We start from the raw sequence: 17,651 nt of genomic DNA on the forward strand, positions 1-17,651 counted from the left end.
TCTCCAAAAAGGGCCTCAAGGCTCAGTTCATATCCATTTCCTCCAATACAGACCTTGAAAATGGAAGTGGGAAAAAAGGGGGAGACAAGATATCAATGTAATCACACCAATATTGATGTAATATTCTTTTAAATAAGAAACATTTGAATGAAATGTTTCATTTTATTATATAAATATATATTTTAAAGTTTCTATAGTTTTTAAAAAAACCTCTAACATATCACTGTTATACCCAAAGGCTTTGAAGGTGGTCTCCAGCAGGACTGCCTTTGGCAGGGATGCAGTGGAATCAAAGATCATGTTGCTCTTTATGGAGCCCATGGCGGTGTCCGTTTTGCAGGTGCGGGACATTGTGGCGAAGTGGTTATTAACAGAGTGCTGATGCAATGCCTCCTCGATATACTAACTGTCTTATTCTTGAGGAAGAGAGAAAGAAAGAGAGCACTTTTCAGAACCCACAACTTGCTTGAGTTGCACAAATGATTATGGGGATTAGGACAATAAAGGGTATTATATTGCTGCGATTCTATTGAACACAATCAAGCCCATGATTTTGCAGCTGGACAGACAGATGAAAAATCGGTGGTGGAAAAAGTACCCAATTGTCATACTTGAGTAAAAGTGCACATACCTTAATAGAAAGTTACTCAAGTAAAAGTGAAAGTCACCCAGTGAAATACGACTTGAGTAAAAGTCTAAAAGTATTAGGTTCTAAATATACTTAAGAATCAAAAGTATATGGAATTGGTCAAATATACTTATGTAGCAAAAGTAAAAGTGTAAATCATTTCAAATTCCTTATATTAAGCAAAGCAGAAGACACAATTTTCTTGCTTTTAAAATGTACAGAGGTACACTCCAACACTCAGACATAATTTACAAACAATGCATTTGTGTTTAGTGAGTCTGCCAGATCAGAGGCAGTAGTCATGACCATATGTTCTCTTGATAAGTGTGTGAATTTGACCATTTTCCTGTCCTACTAAGCACTCAACATGTAATGAGTACTTTTGGGTGTCAGTGAAAATGTATGGAGTAAAAAGTAAATTATGTTTTATAGGAATGTATTGAAGTAAAAGTAAAAGTTATCAAAAATATAAATAGTAAAGTACAGATACAACCCCAGCATCTTGGTACCCCTCCAAGAGAGTTTTTCTGACCTGTCATCCACAGCACACATATTTCTAGCTGTATCTGTATGTTAGGTATAAAACAACACAATACTTAAAACGTGACTTGTAATATTGCTTATAAGCGGTTGTATACCCTTAGTATCAGGAAGGTCATATCCTCCTCCCTTGAGCAGTATCCATGAACTCTTTCACCTATTTGACCTCAGGGGTGGGATGTCCTGGGTGAAACCTGCAGATGAGATTTGGGAATATGTTACCCAGTAGTTCTGAATTTTATTGTGATGTATTGCCCTCTGGTGGTTAACTTGAAAAAATAATTGAATAAAAAATCTAAATGGCTAAAAAGCTTTTATGGTCAAATTAACATTAACATTTTCCCAGATAAAAAAAAAAGAAAGGCAATTGATGAGATATCTATGATTTCAGTTATTTTGGGATGAAAGACTAATTTCACTTACTTCCTGACAGTGTTTGCCAGAGCGTACATAATGTCTTTGCTTTGTTTGTATTGGGCCAAAATGAGCATATCTCTGACACATTGGAAGTCAGGACTGGACTGTACACAAAGATGTCCCCATACACAGCTGTGCTGTTCATTCTCCTGATGACTTGGAGGATGGAGAACCGTTTTACAAGAGGGACTAGTAGCGCATTCTATATATAAATGATCAATACATGTTTTATCTTTATGGTAAATGTTTGCACTAACTTCTCCATTGCAGCCTGGAAGGCCTCAGCTCCTGCAGCCTGTCTATACACAGCCTCTCCCTGGGGGTCGATGACCAACATCTCACAGAAGGCACAATCCGCCGTGTGAAGAACGAAGCTGCATTCTAGTAGGACATCGAGTTCCACCTGAATGAGGAGGATGATAACCAGAGAGGAAGGGTCAGGAAGTGAGGAAGGATCAGTAAGATAACAGTTCCCCCCCAGTTACCAGCAGGCATAACTCGAGCCACAAAAACAAACAAAGGCCTACCTGACATGACATTGGGGCCATTCCTGAGGTTGGATGTCCCAGTCACGTCATTTTCTCTCTCTGTCATGTATTGGTATTTTGTAAAGGTCTTTAACCTTGCTGACACTGGAGATCACACATAATTGGCAAATCAATTTGAATCATTTTACTGCATGAACAAATATTATATCACCTTTATCAATATTTCTAATATGCTACCTAAGTTTTAGATGTTTTCTCCAAATTGAGTCAATATTTGTTTAGACAACATCCTGAGTTCACAGTCAAAATCCCACAACACCACTGGAACTCTGGACCCTTTACGTACTAAATGGCAATTCTCTTAATGAATAACATCAATTCTACTGAATCATAAACATTATGGTGCAATGTTCAGATCTAGCCAGGTCCAGCTCTGTTATCTCCAGTTCCACTTAAACAAAAAATCTTAAAGCTGAGGTTATTGATTAAGGTCAGTGTACAGGAAACATGATTGTAACTTGTTTCCTAAGGCCCCTGCCTACATGCTAAGGATTCACTCAGGGCCAAATCATTACTTAAGACAAATCATCACTTAAAACAATCAACATAACTTTTCAACAATCAACATAACTTTTCACTGAAATAATTTATTAACTGAATGTAAGATTAACAGGTCAAGTAAACCCTTAGAGACTTCTGTTCATCAGCATTCTCACTGCTTTTGTCACGACTTCCGCCGAAGTCGCTTCCTCTCCTTGTTCGGGCGGCGTTCGGCTGTCGACGTCACCGGTCGTCTAGCCATCGCCGATCCACATTTCATTTTCCATTTGTTTTGTCTTGTTTTCCCACACACCTGGTTTACATTTCCCTCATTACTTGTCGTGTATTTAACCCTCTGTTCCCCCCATGTCTGTGTGGGGAATTGTTTATTGTCAAGATTGGCACACTTCCTGCTGGTTTGTGCCGGGTTTTGCTTTATTACCCGTGCTTTGTGGCAGCCGGTACTTTGTACTTGGGTTTTGTACTTTGTGCTGCCTCGCTTGTTCGTTGGACATTTGTTTTGTAATGAGGTTGTGTTCTGTGCAAATGATTGCCTTATAGTAAAGGGCTTTGTCCACTCATCTCTGCTCTCCTGACTTCTATGCACCAGCTACACTCACCAACTGACAGCTTTTCTCTAAAAAGCTAATAAAAAAGTCCTCATGTTAATAAACATCTTAACATTGGTGTTGCATTTATTTATTATTTAGTTACATTAAATCTGTGTAAATGTCAGAGACACGAGGATACATTGTTAGACATTTGGTCTTTTAGTAAGTGAAAAATTGTATTGAGACCTAAATTAGCTTGGATATTTGTGGGACAGCAGTATAGGACACCAACTCAGAAACCTGCTTTACACTAATGAGAGCTTGAAGAAGTTCAGAAACGGACCTAGTCTATCTAAAATCATTTTTAATGTAATTCATTAAAGTATAGTGTAGTATGGAATAGAATATATATATTTTTTTTTTACATATTACAAAAATATTTATCATCCTATATTGACAAAATACAATATCTCATCAAAATTAGATATTGGTGCAGATCTCGGGGTCCCCCATGATGGGAAGCTCTGTCTCTTACGTTTAGTTGAGTTCTCTCTAGAATAAGTGTTTTGCAGATTTGTCAGTATTGATTCTTCCATTTGGCAATTGTTTTGCGTCAAAATATAATTGTCTAATGTTTTGTTTCTCAGGGATCTTGTCTACTGTCCTGTAGCAACTTACAACAACTACCTGTTGCACGTTATGTAGGTCAATATACTGTATGAGGAATTATATCTATTCTTTGCTATAATGTTCCATACCGTTTTTGGAAATGTTGTACAAAAGTATATTATAGTCATGCTGAATAAGAGTAGGATTTGGTATTCTTTTTAAAAAGATTTTGGAACTTGCAGAGATCTGATACAGGTACTGATAAACCTTCAATTGAACCCTTCCTTTATATTCGAAAAAGCTAGACACGGATGATGTTCTGGGTCAATTTGACCCAGTACAGTAATAACTTTGATACATGTGCCAAAGTCATAGTCAATCAAATGATTACATTTAATGACATTTAGGACAGTTTTGCCAAATTTCACGATCACTGTCGTTTGGCCTCTGAACATCACAGGGAAACATACTTATATCCTTATGACAGTCATGGTTTGACCTTTACTGCACATGAAGCCATGTCTCTAGCACAAAGGTCAAATGTCAAATTGCAGGTAAAATTGCAGGACAAGTACAGAGTCAAATACAGATCAAGTACAAAGTAGTGTGTGTTGTTGTTTTTTTAATTTACAAGTTCATTACCCCCTACCTAGAGGACTAGATGAAGGGTCATGATGATTTAAAAACAAAGTTCTATTTCAGGTCACTTCCATGTAAAAGGTCCCATGAGCCCCATCATGTGAAGTTCATAGGAGTTGGATGTTAATGAATGTTAATGTAAATGAAAGCTAAGAGTCTTTAAATCAAATCAGATCAAGTTTATTTGTCACGTGTGCCGAAGACAACAGGTGTAGGTAGACCTTACAGTGAAATGCTTACTTACAGGCTCCAACCAATAGTGCAAACAAGGTGTTAGGTGAACAATAGGTAAGTAAAGAAATAAAACAACAGTAAAAAGACTATAAAAATAGCGAGGCTACATACAGACACCGGTTAGTCAGGCGGATTGAGGTAGTATGTACATGTAGATGTGGTAAAATTGACTATGCATATATGATGAACAGAGAGTAGCAGTAGCATAAAAGAGGGGTTGGTGGGTGGTTGGTGGCGGGACACAATGCAGATAGCCTGGTTAGCCAATGTGCAGGAGCACTGGTTGGTCGGCCCAATTGAGGTAGTATGTACATTAATATATAGTTAAAGTGACTATGCATATATGATAAACAGAGAGCAGCAGTAGCGTAAAAAGAGGGGTTGGTGGGTGGTGGGACACAATGCAGATAGCCCGGTTAGCCAATGTGCAGGAGCACTGGTTGGTAGGCCCAATTGAGGTAGTATGTACATTAATATATAGTTAAAGTGACTATGCATATATGATAAACAGAGAGTAGCAGCAGCGTAAAAACAGGGGTTGGGGGGTACACAATGCAAATAGTCCGGGTAGCCATTTGATTGCCTGTTCAGGTGTCTTATGGCTTGTGGGTAAAAACTGTTGAGAAGCCTTTTTGTCCTAGCCTTGGCACTCCGGTACCGCTTGCCATGCGGTAGTAGAGAGAACAGTCTATGACTGGGGTGGTTGGGGTCTTTGACAATTTTTAGGGCCTTCCTCTGACACCACCTGGTCTAGAGGTAATAATAATAATAATATAATATATGCCATTTAGCTGACGCTTTTATCCAAAGCGACTTACAGTCATGTGTGCATACATTCTACGTATGGGTGGTCCCGGGTCCCTGGCGTTACAAGCCATGCTCTAACAACTGAGCCACAGAAGGACCACGAGGTCCTGGCTGGCAGGCAGTAGCCCCAGTAATGTACTGGGCCGTACGCACTACCCTCTGTAGTGTCTTGCGTTCAGAGGCCGAGCAATTGCCATACCAGGCAGTGATGCAGCCAGTCAGAATGTTCTCGATGTTGCAGCTGTAGAACCTTTTGAGGATCTCAGGACCCATGCCAAATCTTTTTACTTTCCTGAAGGGGAATAGATTTGGTCATTCCCTCTTTACGACTGCCTTGGTGTGCTTGGACCATGATAGTTTGTTTGGTGATGTGGACACCAAGCAACTTGAAGCTCTCAACCTGCTCCAGGGATAGGTTGTTATTCTGGCACCACCCGGCCAGGTCTCTGACCTCCTCCCTATAGGCTGTCTCGTCGTTGTCAGTGATCATGTGATGATGGTGTTAGAGTCGTGCCTGGCCATGCAGTCATGGGTGAACAGGGAGTACAGGAGGGGATTGAGCACGCACCCCTGTGGAGCTCCAATGTTGAGGATCAACGTGGTAGATGTTTTGTTACCTACCCTCACCACCTGGGGCGGCCCCTCAGGAAGTCCAGGATCCAGTTGCAGAGGGAGGTGTTTAGTCCCAGGGTCCTTAGCTTAGTGATGAGCTTTGAGGGTACTATGGTGTTGAACGCTGAGCTGTAGTCAATGAATAGCATTCTCACATAAGTATTCCTTTTGTCCAGGTGGGAAAGGGCAGTGTGGAGTGCAATAGAGATTGCATCACCTGTGGATCTGTTTGGGTGATATGCAAATTGGAGTGGGTCTAGGGTTTCTGGGATAATGGTGTTGATGTGAGCCATTACCAACCTTTCAAAGCACTTCATGTCTACGGACGTGAGTGCTACGGCTCTGTAGTCATTTAGGCAGGTTGTCTTTGTGTTCTTGGGCACAGGGAATATGGTGGTTTGCTTGAAACATGTTGGTATTACAGACTCAATCAGGGACATGTTGAACATGTCAGTGAAGACACCTGCCAGTTGGTCAGCACATGCCCGGAGCACACGTCCTGGTAATCCGTCTGGCTTCGCAGCCTTGTGTATGTTGACCTGTTTAAAGGTCTTACTTACGTCGGCTATGGAGAGCGTGATCACACAGTCGTCCGGAACAGCTGATACTCTCATGTATGCCTCAGTGTTGCTTGCCTCGAAGCGAGCATAGAAGTGATTTAGCTCGTCTGGTAGGCTCGTGTCACTGGGCAGCTCTTGGCTGTGCTTCCCTTTGTAGCCAGTAATAGTTTGCAAGCCATGCCACATAAGACGAGCGTCGGAGCCAGTGTAGTATGATTCAATCTTAGCCCTGTATTGACGCTTTGCCTGTTTGATGGTTAGTCGCTGGGCATAGCAGGATTTCTTGTAAGCTTAGAGTCCCGCACCTTGAAAGCGGCAGCTCTACCCTTTAGCTCGGTGCAAATGTTGCCTTAATCCATGGCTTCTGGTTGTCGTATGTACGTACAGTCACTGTGGGGACGACGTCCACGATGCACTTATTGATAAAGCCAGTGACTGATGTGGTGTATTCCTCAATGCCATCGGAAGAATCCCGGAACATGTTCCAGTCTGTGATAGCAAAACAGTCCTGTAGTTTAGCATCTGCTTCATCTGACCACTTTTTTTATAGACCAAGTCACTGGTGCTTCCTGCTTTAATTTTTGCTTGTAAGCAGGAATCAGGAGGATAGAGTTGTGATCGGATTTACCAAAGGGAGGGCGAGGGAGAGCTTTGTACGCGTCTCTCTGTGTGGAGTACAGGTGATCTAGATTTTTAAAAATCTGGTTGCACATTTAACATGTTGATAGAAATTTGGTAGAATTGATTTAAGTTTCCTTGCATTAAAGTCTCCGGCCACTAGGAGTGCCGCCTCTGGGTGAGTGGTTCCCTGTTTGCTTGTTTCCTTATACAGCTGACTGAGTGCGGTCTTAGTGCCAGCATCTGTCTGTGGTCATGAAAAGTATAGCTGAAAACTCTCTAGGCAAGTAGTAAAATGTACTTTATATTTAGGTGAGTTTTGGAGAAATGATTTGCCTTCTGTAAATTTAAGAAACATTGAATTTTTCCTTGTAATTCCGTTAACAAAAACCAACATATCTTTAAGATATTTTCTAATTTCTCGCCCTCGTGAGGAGGGAGGACAATGAAAGTTCACAGAAATAACAAAAGTAGACCTACCAATTAGTTAGTGTTTTTACTGATATATATTCTTGTTAGTGAATTATTAACTGATTAAAACTCGTAGTTCTACCAGAATTACTGCATTTGAATTGGCTATGGGAAATCATAGTAGTCACAAACCACAATTGGGTCACCTGCTACTGTCCTCCCTTCCACTGGCATACTGTTATGTTCAGCTCATAACTGTTTCTCTTTCAGTCTTCTTGTGGTCAAAGTGAGAGTGTGAAAACAGTCTGGACAACCCCTCCCTTATTCTCTCTTCTCTCTCTCTCCAGTTAATGTTACCTCTCCAGGGTCTTCCTGACTCCTACCCATGAGCCCCCTCTCTTTCCATTTACTGTAACCAGTATCCGCACACACACTTGACCATCATTGGATGTCCATGGACATTGAAAAGTAGTTGAAATTTGGTCATTCCGCTCTGGTCTTGATTTCAACGTTCACAGACAATGTTTTATGGGCCAGTCCAGTCCGGCCTTGACTTCAACGTCCACAGTAGTTGATCTTTGACCTTAATTTGGCCCAAACATAGATATCCATGACTGGAGACTGGACCAAATCTGAACCAATCACAAGTTTGGACAGCACAGCACAGGAAAGTAAAGAACAGTAGAGTATAGTTCAGTATGCCACGCTGATTCTCAAGGGGTGCGGGCTCAGTCCCCTCCTGCAATCCCTGTTCACCCATGACTGCATGGCAGGGCACGACTCCAACACCATCATTAAGTTTGCAGACAACACAACAGTGGTAGGTAGGCCTGATCACTGACAACGATGAGACAGCCTATAGGGACGAGGTCAGAGACCTGGCCATGTGGGGCCAGGATAACCATCTCTCCCTCAACCTGATCAAGACAAAGAAGATGATTGTCGACAACAGGAAAAGGATGAACGAGCATGCCCCCATTCTCATCGATGGTGCTGTAGTGGAGCAGGTTGAGAGCTTCAAGTTGCTTGGCGTCCACATCACCAACAAACTATCATGGTCCAAACACACCAAGACAGTCGTGACGAGGGCATGACAAAACCTATTCCCTCTCAGGAGACTGAAAATATATGGTATGGGTCCTCAGATCCTCAAATAGTTCTACAGCTGCACCATCAAGAGCATCCTGACTGGTTGCATCACTGTCTGGTATGGCAACTGCTCAGCCTCTGACCGCAAGGCACTACAGAGGGTAATGCATATGTCCCAGTGCATCACGGGGGCCAAGCTTCCTGCTATCTAGGACCTCAATACCAGGCAGTGTCAGAGGAAGGCCCTAAAAATTGTCAAAGACTCCAGTCACCCAAGTCATAGACTATTCTCTTTTCTACCGCACGGAAAGTGGTACTGGAGCACCAAGTCTTGGTTCAAAAGGCTTCTTAGCAGCTTCTACACCCAAGCCATTAGACTCTGAAACAGCTAATCAAACGGCTGCCCAGACTATTTGCATTGCCCCCTCCCCCTTCTTTTACGCTGCTGCTACTCTCTGTTCATTATCTATGCATAGTCACTTTAATTCTACCTACATGTACATATTACCTCAGTAACCTCGACTAACCTGTGCCCCCGCACATTGAGTCTGTACCGGTAACCCCTGTATATAGCCTCGCTACTGTTGTTTTACTGCTCCTCTTTAATTATTAGGTATTTCTATTTTTTACTTAACACTTATTTTTCTTCAAACTGCATTGTTGGTTAAGGGCTTGTAAGTAAGAATTTCACTGTAAGGTCTTCACCTGTTGTATTCTGCGTACGTGACAAATCAAATTTGAACACTGAAGAATACATTAATTGCACTATAACAGTGACAAACGGTAACCACAAACTGTTGGGGCCTACATCAAGATGTTCCAACAGCAGAGTCTCAACAGCAGTCCCAACACCTTACCACTGCTACACCTGGCTATCAGCGAAGCCTTGTCTAGCAGCGAAACAGTTCATTTAGCCTCATTTACTGACTTTAAAAAAACATATTTGATATGGCTGACTTGCTTAAACAAATGTGGTTTCTACTGACAATTGAGATGTACAAACTATGGCATAAGGGGACGACAAGCGGATAAAAGGCAATCCGTAACTTCGATTAAGACAATGGGTGAACTAGGACAGACGTAATCAATATAACTATTTGTTCAGCACTTTTGAGATGTACAGCGACAGAATTCAGAACATGGGCCGTTCTTACAGTGTTTTCCCTGTACACCAAGTCAGAACCATAGGATGGATAAATAAATGGGGCATATAAGCAGACAATGAAAGCTCTTAAAATATTTGATAATTACATGTTCACCACCAAGTCAGAACAGTAGGCAAAAATAAAAGGGGAAAATAGACCAAATGATTAGGGTGTGGCACATGGGCTACTAACAGCTTTCTACACAACATACACTTAGTATTATTTTCTTACCTAAAGTATACATATCTCCCTGGCATATTACATAATTTATGCAGCAGCCTACAATACATTTTTGGACCTTGTTGTGCTGTGCTCACTTGAACAGGGAAGTGGCACGGCGGTCCTTCGTGGGCAAATTTTGTCATCCAACTTTGTCATCAAAGTATGGGGCATTCAAGATAACTGACAACTCTGAAATAAACAAGGTCAAATCATGATGTTGTCGGTGATCTTCAGGTCTTAGCTGTAGAAAGAGGCCCGAGTTCCCGATTTACAATTCCAAGTTGGATGACAGTTCAAAATGTATTTTCCCAGTCGGAGCTCGCTTTCCCAGTTGTCTTGAACTCACTGATGTCAGATTTCCCAGTTAAGTTGTTTTGAGCTTGGCAGATATCATGCTGGATTGACAGCATGGCCAATGTTGAAAATGTATCGTTCAGGCTCCCAAGTGGCGCAGCGGCCTAAGGCACTGCATCTCAGTGCTTTGAGGCGTCACTACAGACACTCTGGTTAGAATCCAGGTTGTATCACAACTGGCCGTGATTGGGAGTCCCATAGGGTGGCGAACAATTGGCCCAGCATCGTCTGGGTTTGGCCGATGTAGGCCGTCATTGTAAATAAGCATTTGTTCTTAACTGTTAAAATGGTTCAAATAAAATAAAAAATAAGCTTGGCAAGAGAACCTTAAACTCAGACTTGGGACCACACAGCCACTCCACTGAATGACAGGCTAGTGATTGCTTTGCAATGCTTGCATTTAGCCAGTAATTCCTTCCAAACCACTCATTGTTGATTTTGCGATTTCCAGCTTCTGCAATGTTTATGGCCGATGTCCACCGATACGTTTTATCAATAATTTCTGTTTATATGAAAAGGATTAAAAAGCATTTGCAAGTAGAATGTCAACTTGATTCATGATGTCTCCTTGCTTGCTAGCTAAGATGTTGATAGTCTGATGTTGAGTCCAATCAAAGCTACTGTAGATATAACATGATTTGACATAATTTTATATGTGGCCAATGACCTTGAGCCTTCTTGGATTGGCACTTCTAATGTAACTCTATGGCAGCACCCAATGGGGCTTGAATTTTGAGCTCTATCCTTAGATTTGGAGATGAAATAGTGTCCCCATGAGTGACAGAACACTGAGCCAATCACGGCACAACTAAAGAACATTACCCAATCACGGCGAAGCTAGAGAACATTACATTAAAATTATTAGATTATTAAAATCTATGGCAAGACATGAAAATGGTTGTCTAGCAATGATCAACCACCATCTTGACAGAGTTTGAAGAATTTAAATAATAATGTGCAAATATTGTACAATCCAGGTGTGCAAAGGTCTTAGAGACTTACCAAGTAAGACTCACAGCTGTTGTTGTTGCCAAAAGTGATTCTAACTCGGGGGTGTGAACACTTATTTAAATTAGATATTTCTGGATTCCATTTTCAATACATTCGCAAACATTTCACTTCGTCGTTATTGGGTATTGTGTGTAGATGGGTGAGAATTTTTATCAATTTTGAATTCAACAAAATGTGGAATAAGTCAAGGGGTATGAATACTTTCTGAAGGTACTGTACATACTATTGAAAAGTCATTCACAATGGTGGTGCCAATCTGGTTATGGTGGTGCCAATCTGAGACAAACTTATTTTTGTCAATTGAACCTATAGGGGAGGGTCTGGGTGGGCGTCTGTCCGCGGTGGTGGCTCTGGAATGGGACATGGACCCCACTTCAACACAGTCTTTCTCCGCCTCATTGTCCGCCTCCGTGGCATCCTAAACACGGCGACCCTCGCCGCCGACCTCGGACTGGGGACCCTAGAAATGGGTCCTGAATGGACGGGAGATTCCGGCAGCGTTGGGGTGAAGGATGACTCCGGCGGCGCCTCTGGACTGAGGGGCTCTGGCGCCTCTGGACTGAGGGGCGGAAGCTCTGGCAGCGCTGGACGGAGGAGCTCTGTAGGGATGAGACGGATAGACAGCCTGGTGCGGGGCGCTGCCACCGGAGGGCTGATGCGTGGAGGTGGTACTGGATAGACCGGACCGTGCAGGCGCACTGTAGCTCTTGAGTTCCGAGCCTGCCCAACCTTACCTGGTTGAATGCTCCCGGTCGCCCTGCCAGTGCGGCGAGGTGGAATAGCCCGCACTGGGCTGTGCTGGCGAACCGGGGACACCATGCTTAAGGCTGGTGCCATGTACGCCGGCCCAAGGAGACCAGATGCGTAGAGCCGGCTTTATGACACCTGGCTTGATGCCCACTCTAGCCCGGCCGATGCAACCGCATAACACGGTGCCTGCCCGGTCTCTCTCGCTCTCCGGTAAGCACAGGAAGCACAGATATTCTCCTGGCTGTGCCCAGGGTCCTTTACCGTCCAACTCGTCCTCCCATGTCCATTCCTCCTTGCGCTGCTCCTGCTACCGCTGCCTGTCACCACGCCTCTTGGTCCATGGTTGGTGGGTGATTCTGTCACGATCGTCGTATGAAGCAGACCAAAGCGCAGCGTGGTATGTGTTTATGATGATTTTTTAATTAAAGAAAGCACTGACCACTGAATACAAACTATACAAAACAATAAACGAATAACGACCGTGACGCTATAATGAGACCTGTGCTGACACAAGCAACTAACATAGACAATCAGCCACAAACAAACAGTGAAACCCAGGCTACCTAAGTATGATTCTCAATCAGAGACAACAAATGACACCTGCCTCTGATTGAGAACCATACTAGGCCGAAACATAGAAATCCCAAAATCATAGAAAAAACATAGACTGCCCACCCCAACTCGCGCCCTGACCATACTAAATAACGACAAAACAAAGGAAATAAAGGTCACAACGTGACACATATATTCTGTAAAATAAATCATAGATTTTTGTCTGCTGGGGCCACCTCTAGGAAGAGTTGCAGGAACACAGTGACTTTCTCCAACAGTCCAGGGCACAGTTTGAAGTGGATGAAGGGTACATAAACCAAAACACCACTAAAGATAAACAAGGTGACATAGAGGTACTCTATCGCGGGGTTGTCAATTATAGGTGCCAGCACAAGGAAAATTGCTGCGATGATGACCAAGATGGGGATTACAATGGGAACCTGGTTGAACAAACAAAAACAATGGTACGCTCACAAGAGGGGTGGGCAGCAGATGGGACCATTTGGGTAATTCAATTGTTAGAAACCAATGTCTTGTTCAAATGGAAACAGAAATAAAAGTAGAAATGATATGTCCTATGAGACTCACCCTATATGGCCTGGGAAGTTCAGGTTTCTTGATCTTGAGGTAGAGGAGCCCAGACAGAGTGATTGCATAGAAGAACCAGGCAGTGAAACTGGCAATATCAATGCAGAGGGATGGAAGATAAATAAAGCAGCAACAAAACGTTTATGTATTGAGCCATTTTAAAGTCAAAGCATAAACTACCTGAAGAAGTTGACAATGCTCTGAAAGTCACCAGGGATGAGAACCAGGAGTGAGATAGTCGTGGTGAAGATCAGGGCTGGAGAGGGGGTCAGTCGATTCACATGGGCCATGGACAGAATATCAGGCTGGGGTAGGAAAAAAACACATATGTTGACATAGAAAACTACTACTTACATCAGAAAAAAAAACTTTTGTTAAAATGGTCTGTCTCTTGAATGTGTTTCTCACCATGTGTCCCTCTCTTGCAGCCACAAAGCACACCCGGCCGCCACTAAAGAATGTTCCATTCAGGGAGCCGAAAGCAGACAAAGCGGCTGCGATAGACATCACCCATCCCCAGCTCCCGAGCACCTTATTCCTGTTGACGACAACAAGGTCATTTGTCAGCTCACCACAAATGTAAAGAAATGAGAGAGAGGTGTGTGGATGGAGTCAAGCTCTCTCACCCCCAGGTGACAGCCACTGCATTCGACGACATCAGTTCTCTTGGCGTCATGACAGCCAGGTAGCTCACATTGACTAGTAGATACAGCATGGTTACCATGGGGATGGCAATTATAACTGCCCTGGGCAGATTTACCTGAGACGATGCAAGGTGGAGAAAGATAGTTCAAGTCCTTAGGATCATGTAAGGAAATACATTACTTATTACAGTGCATTCTTACCTCAGGTCTTTTCAACTCTTCTGTCACGTAGTTCAAGTTGTACCAGCCAGCAAAGGACCAGAGGCCTTGGTAAAAAGCCATCCCTATGGAGCTCAAACCCAAGTTCGTACCATCAAAAGCATTTTGTTGTACAGCAACATTTCCCTGTGCAATTATCACTATCCCTCCAATTACTATAACCATCAATGCAAATAGCTTAGCCACCAAGAAGACCACCTGAATTCTCATGGCTAAACGTACATTCAAGATGTTTGCCATGGCTACAACCATGATGGCTGCAACAGCAGCACACTTCACTATTAGCTGAGGAGGAGAACAGTCTTGGTAGAAAGGTGCCACAGCATATTTTGCAAAACTGAGGGATATTGCTGCAATGCTGGCTGGTTTCACCACTAGTAGGAAGGTGAAGGCCACAAAGAAGGCAGGAAACTGTCCATAGATTCGAAGAATGTAGATAAAGTCCCCCCCTGATTCTTTAATAATGGTTCCTAGCTCAGCATATGAGAGTGCCCCCAGCATGACTACAAGGCCAGACAATGCCCAAATGATCAGGCTTGCCCCTGGACTTCCAATGTAAGACAGCACAAACTGAGGGGACATGAATATTCCCGATCCAATCATGGTTCCTGCTACCAATGACACAGCACTGACTAAACCCAACTCGCGCTTCAGTTGAATCCTCTCTGTTTCTGTTTCTGCCATGGCCAAATGCCAAATTTATACAAACAACAGGAGAATCTGTTGTCACCGATAGATCCACTCTTCTTTTAGTCAAGAACAATTATGACAAAGACCTGGCAAATCTTTGATGCTGGGTGTAAAGTCCTTAGTTAATATTAACTTCTCAGGTTGAATAAAGTATGTTGTTGTGTCATCTTTGTTTATAGCTGTAAAAGGGTTCCCAGAAAGATTACACCCTCCCCTAGGAGAGGGAGAAAAGGGGATGATATGTCATCGTACAGTTACATTATTCCTTTAAATGTTTATGGATGGCGTAGAAATTCCTTCTCTTTCCCCGAGGGTTGGAAAAATTGTTATATGTGTTGGTGCTAAAGCCACCTGAAATTGCTGTCAGAAGCCATGTGAATATAGAAATGACAGCTGAGTGTAGACTTGCCCCCTAGCTGATGATATTGGTCTGCAGACATACTGTCTTTCCACTTGGATCAGTCTATCAAATGCAATCTAGATAAGGGCACACATTATCGCTGTCTGTGGGATTGTTCAAATATCAAAGCATTTTGTCAGGCTGCGATAAAGTATACTCTTTGTCAGGTATTGGTGCAGTTGATTTTCCTGCATATTCTATACTCAGTATTTTTGGTTTGTTTCATGTAGCCTGTAACCTCAGTAGTACAAAAAAGGAAATGGTCTATTTTCCCTACTCCAGGTAAAACATACAATTGTAGCACTCTAGAAACATCCAGACAAAACAATATCAAAATGTTGAATTCTTCCTTACCTCAGGCCGTTTTAGTTCTTCTGTGACATAATTCAAAGTGTTCCAGCCATCATAGGACCACAGGCCCTGATAAAGAGAAATCCCAATGGAACTGATTTCCACATTGGTCCCTTTAAAGGAATCCTCAAAGTTTTCAGTGTTCCCCTTGAAAAGCAGCACCACACCTCCAATAATTATCACTGCCAAGGCCACCAGCTTGATCACCATGGAAAATACCTGGATGAACATAGCCAGACGTACATTCATACTGTTCACAATTGCTAACACCAAAATCCCTGCTGCAGCCACACACTTGACCACCAGCTCTGGAGGGGTACAGTCATGGTAGAAAGGAGCCACTACATATTCAGCAAAGCTCAGTGCTATCCCTGTTGCACTGGCAGGTCTCATCACAATGACGAAGCTAAAGACAAACATGAAGGCAACTACTTGGCCAAATATCCGCAGAATATATATGTACTCTGCCCCAGATTCAGAAATGACAGTGCCCAGTTCAGCATAGCAGAGGGAACCCAACGTGGCCAGCAGACCACAGGCTGCCCAGATCACCAGGCTGGCTCCTGGGCTTCCTATGTTGACCAGCACAGACTGAGGGGACATAAAAATTCCAGATCCCATCATGGTCCCGGCAATGAATGAGATAGCACCAATAAGCCCCACTTCACGCTTCAAGCTGAGTTTCTGTGTTTTAGCTGCCATCCTGAGACTTGGTAGTAGATCTATTCTCAACAGATATGTTTTACCAACAACAAGGTCCAAACTGGGGAGAGGCATAAATGTTTTGTCCGTATCGTACAAGGTCACACCTACTATTACATCAGTTAACTATTACTAGACTGGGGCTGAGATGAATCAGGGCTGTCGGCTTTATTCTACGAGGAAACTTTAGTCTACTAAAGAAGAAAGAAACATACCAGGAATATATATATACCCATATACTATAATGTCAAACATTCTGGAACAGTAGTAATACCTCAAATAGCTCAGAGGAAGGGTGGTTCACTAAAATGTATGATGTTTCACTTTGTTATCAATCGAGTTGGTCCTAAATCATCAATAGGAATATCGCTTTTTATGTGTCAGGGACACAGTTAAAGTAGGGCATGTTATGCTTCCCTGTGCCTTGGAGTAAAGCATGCTGCATTATTGAAAATACAGTAGATACCAAAAAGATGCAGGCACAGCATACCTAAACCACTTTTAGTGTTCCTTTGAAATCACCCTGTATGAGATAAAATGAAAATATTATGTATTTACTTTGTACTTTTTACTTTGTACTTTGTACTTTAAATCAGTACTAACATAACTTAAATGTGCAGTTTATGTAGGCTAATGTAAGTGTGACAGCTCTATAATATGTGACAGTTCTGTATTTTTTTTAACCTCAGGATGTTTCAGCTCTTCTGTCACAATTGAAGTTGTTCCATCCATTGTAGGACCACATACCCTTATAGAAAACAATACCTATTGGATTGATGCCTGGTCCCTTTAAAATAATCCTCAAAGCTTTTGATGAGTAATACCACTGCTCCAATAATGATTACTGACAGTGCCAGCACAGGTCCAACATGAAGAACATTTGCATTCCTAGGTTCTTGCCTTTCTCGGGAATGTTGCCTTAGTCACCGTGCTTCTACATCTTGCCTTTTGGGCTTTTAGGCTGGGTTTCATTATAAGCACTTTGTGACATCTGCTGTATAATGGGCTTTATAAATACATTTGATTTTATTTAATATTCAACAAAGCTCAGTGAGATCCCTGCCCCACTGGCAAGCCTCACAAATATGATTGAGCTGAAAATTAACATGAAGGAAATATGCCCTTACCAGTCATTGTTTTTTTTTACCGTAGACCAACAAGATACCTGTAGAGAGAGAAAAGCTCTAACTTCTGTGTCCAAGTATTTTATAACCACATTTCAGTGTCAATGGATTGTTACAGATTAGATAGGGACTGTTTCTTTCTTTCTTTCTTTTGCA

General features: G+C 42.5%; 1 protein-coding gene and 1 long non-coding RNA gene across 3 annotated transcripts; both read right to left on the reverse strand.

Annotated features, from left to right (window-relative positions):
- Positions 1–1,123: 1,123 nt before the first annotated feature.
- Positions 1,124–3,873, reverse strand: LOC118362052 (uncharacterized). The gene is made up of 4 exons (XR_004821138.2): positions 2,113–3,873; positions 1,843–1,988; positions 1,267–1,362; positions 1,124–1,160 (listed from the first exon to the last, which is right to left on the reverse strand). It is a non-coding gene; the product is annotated as an uncharacterized LOC118362052 (long non-coding RNA).
- A 1,708-nt stretch (positions 3,874–5,581) lies between these two features.
- LOC118362053 (b(0,+)-type amino acid transporter 1-like) lies at positions 5,582–16,417 on the reverse strand. Of its 2 annotated transcripts, none has more exons than XM_035742261.2 (6): positions 15,673–16,417; positions 13,992–14,125; positions 13,774–13,903; positions 13,546–13,670; positions 13,366–13,453; positions 5,582–13,217 (listed from the first exon to the last, which is right to left on the reverse strand). In XM_035742261.2, exons 1-6 carry the CDS (start codon positions 16,369–16,371, stop codon positions 12,987–12,989), a joined length of 1,407 nt encoding a protein of 468 aa, XP_035598154.1. In that variant the 5' UTR covers positions 16,372–16,417; the 3' UTR covers positions 5,582–12,986. The 2 variants fall into 2 exon arrangements, with proteins under 2 accessions (XP_035598154.1, XP_035598153.1); XM_035742260.2 differs by lacking the exon at positions 15,673–16,417 and adding an exon at positions 14,211–15,640.
- Between the last annotated feature and the right edge of the window lie 1,234 nt (positions 16,418–17,651).

Source organism: Oncorhynchus keta, chromosome 29 (genome assembly GCF_023373465.1).
Source record: "Oncorhynchus keta strain PuntledgeMale-10-30-2019 chromosome 29, Oket_V2, whole genome shotgun sequence".
In the NCBI taxonomy this organism is placed as follows: domain Eukaryota; kingdom Metazoa; phylum Chordata; class Actinopteri; order Salmoniformes; family Salmonidae; genus Oncorhynchus; species Oncorhynchus keta.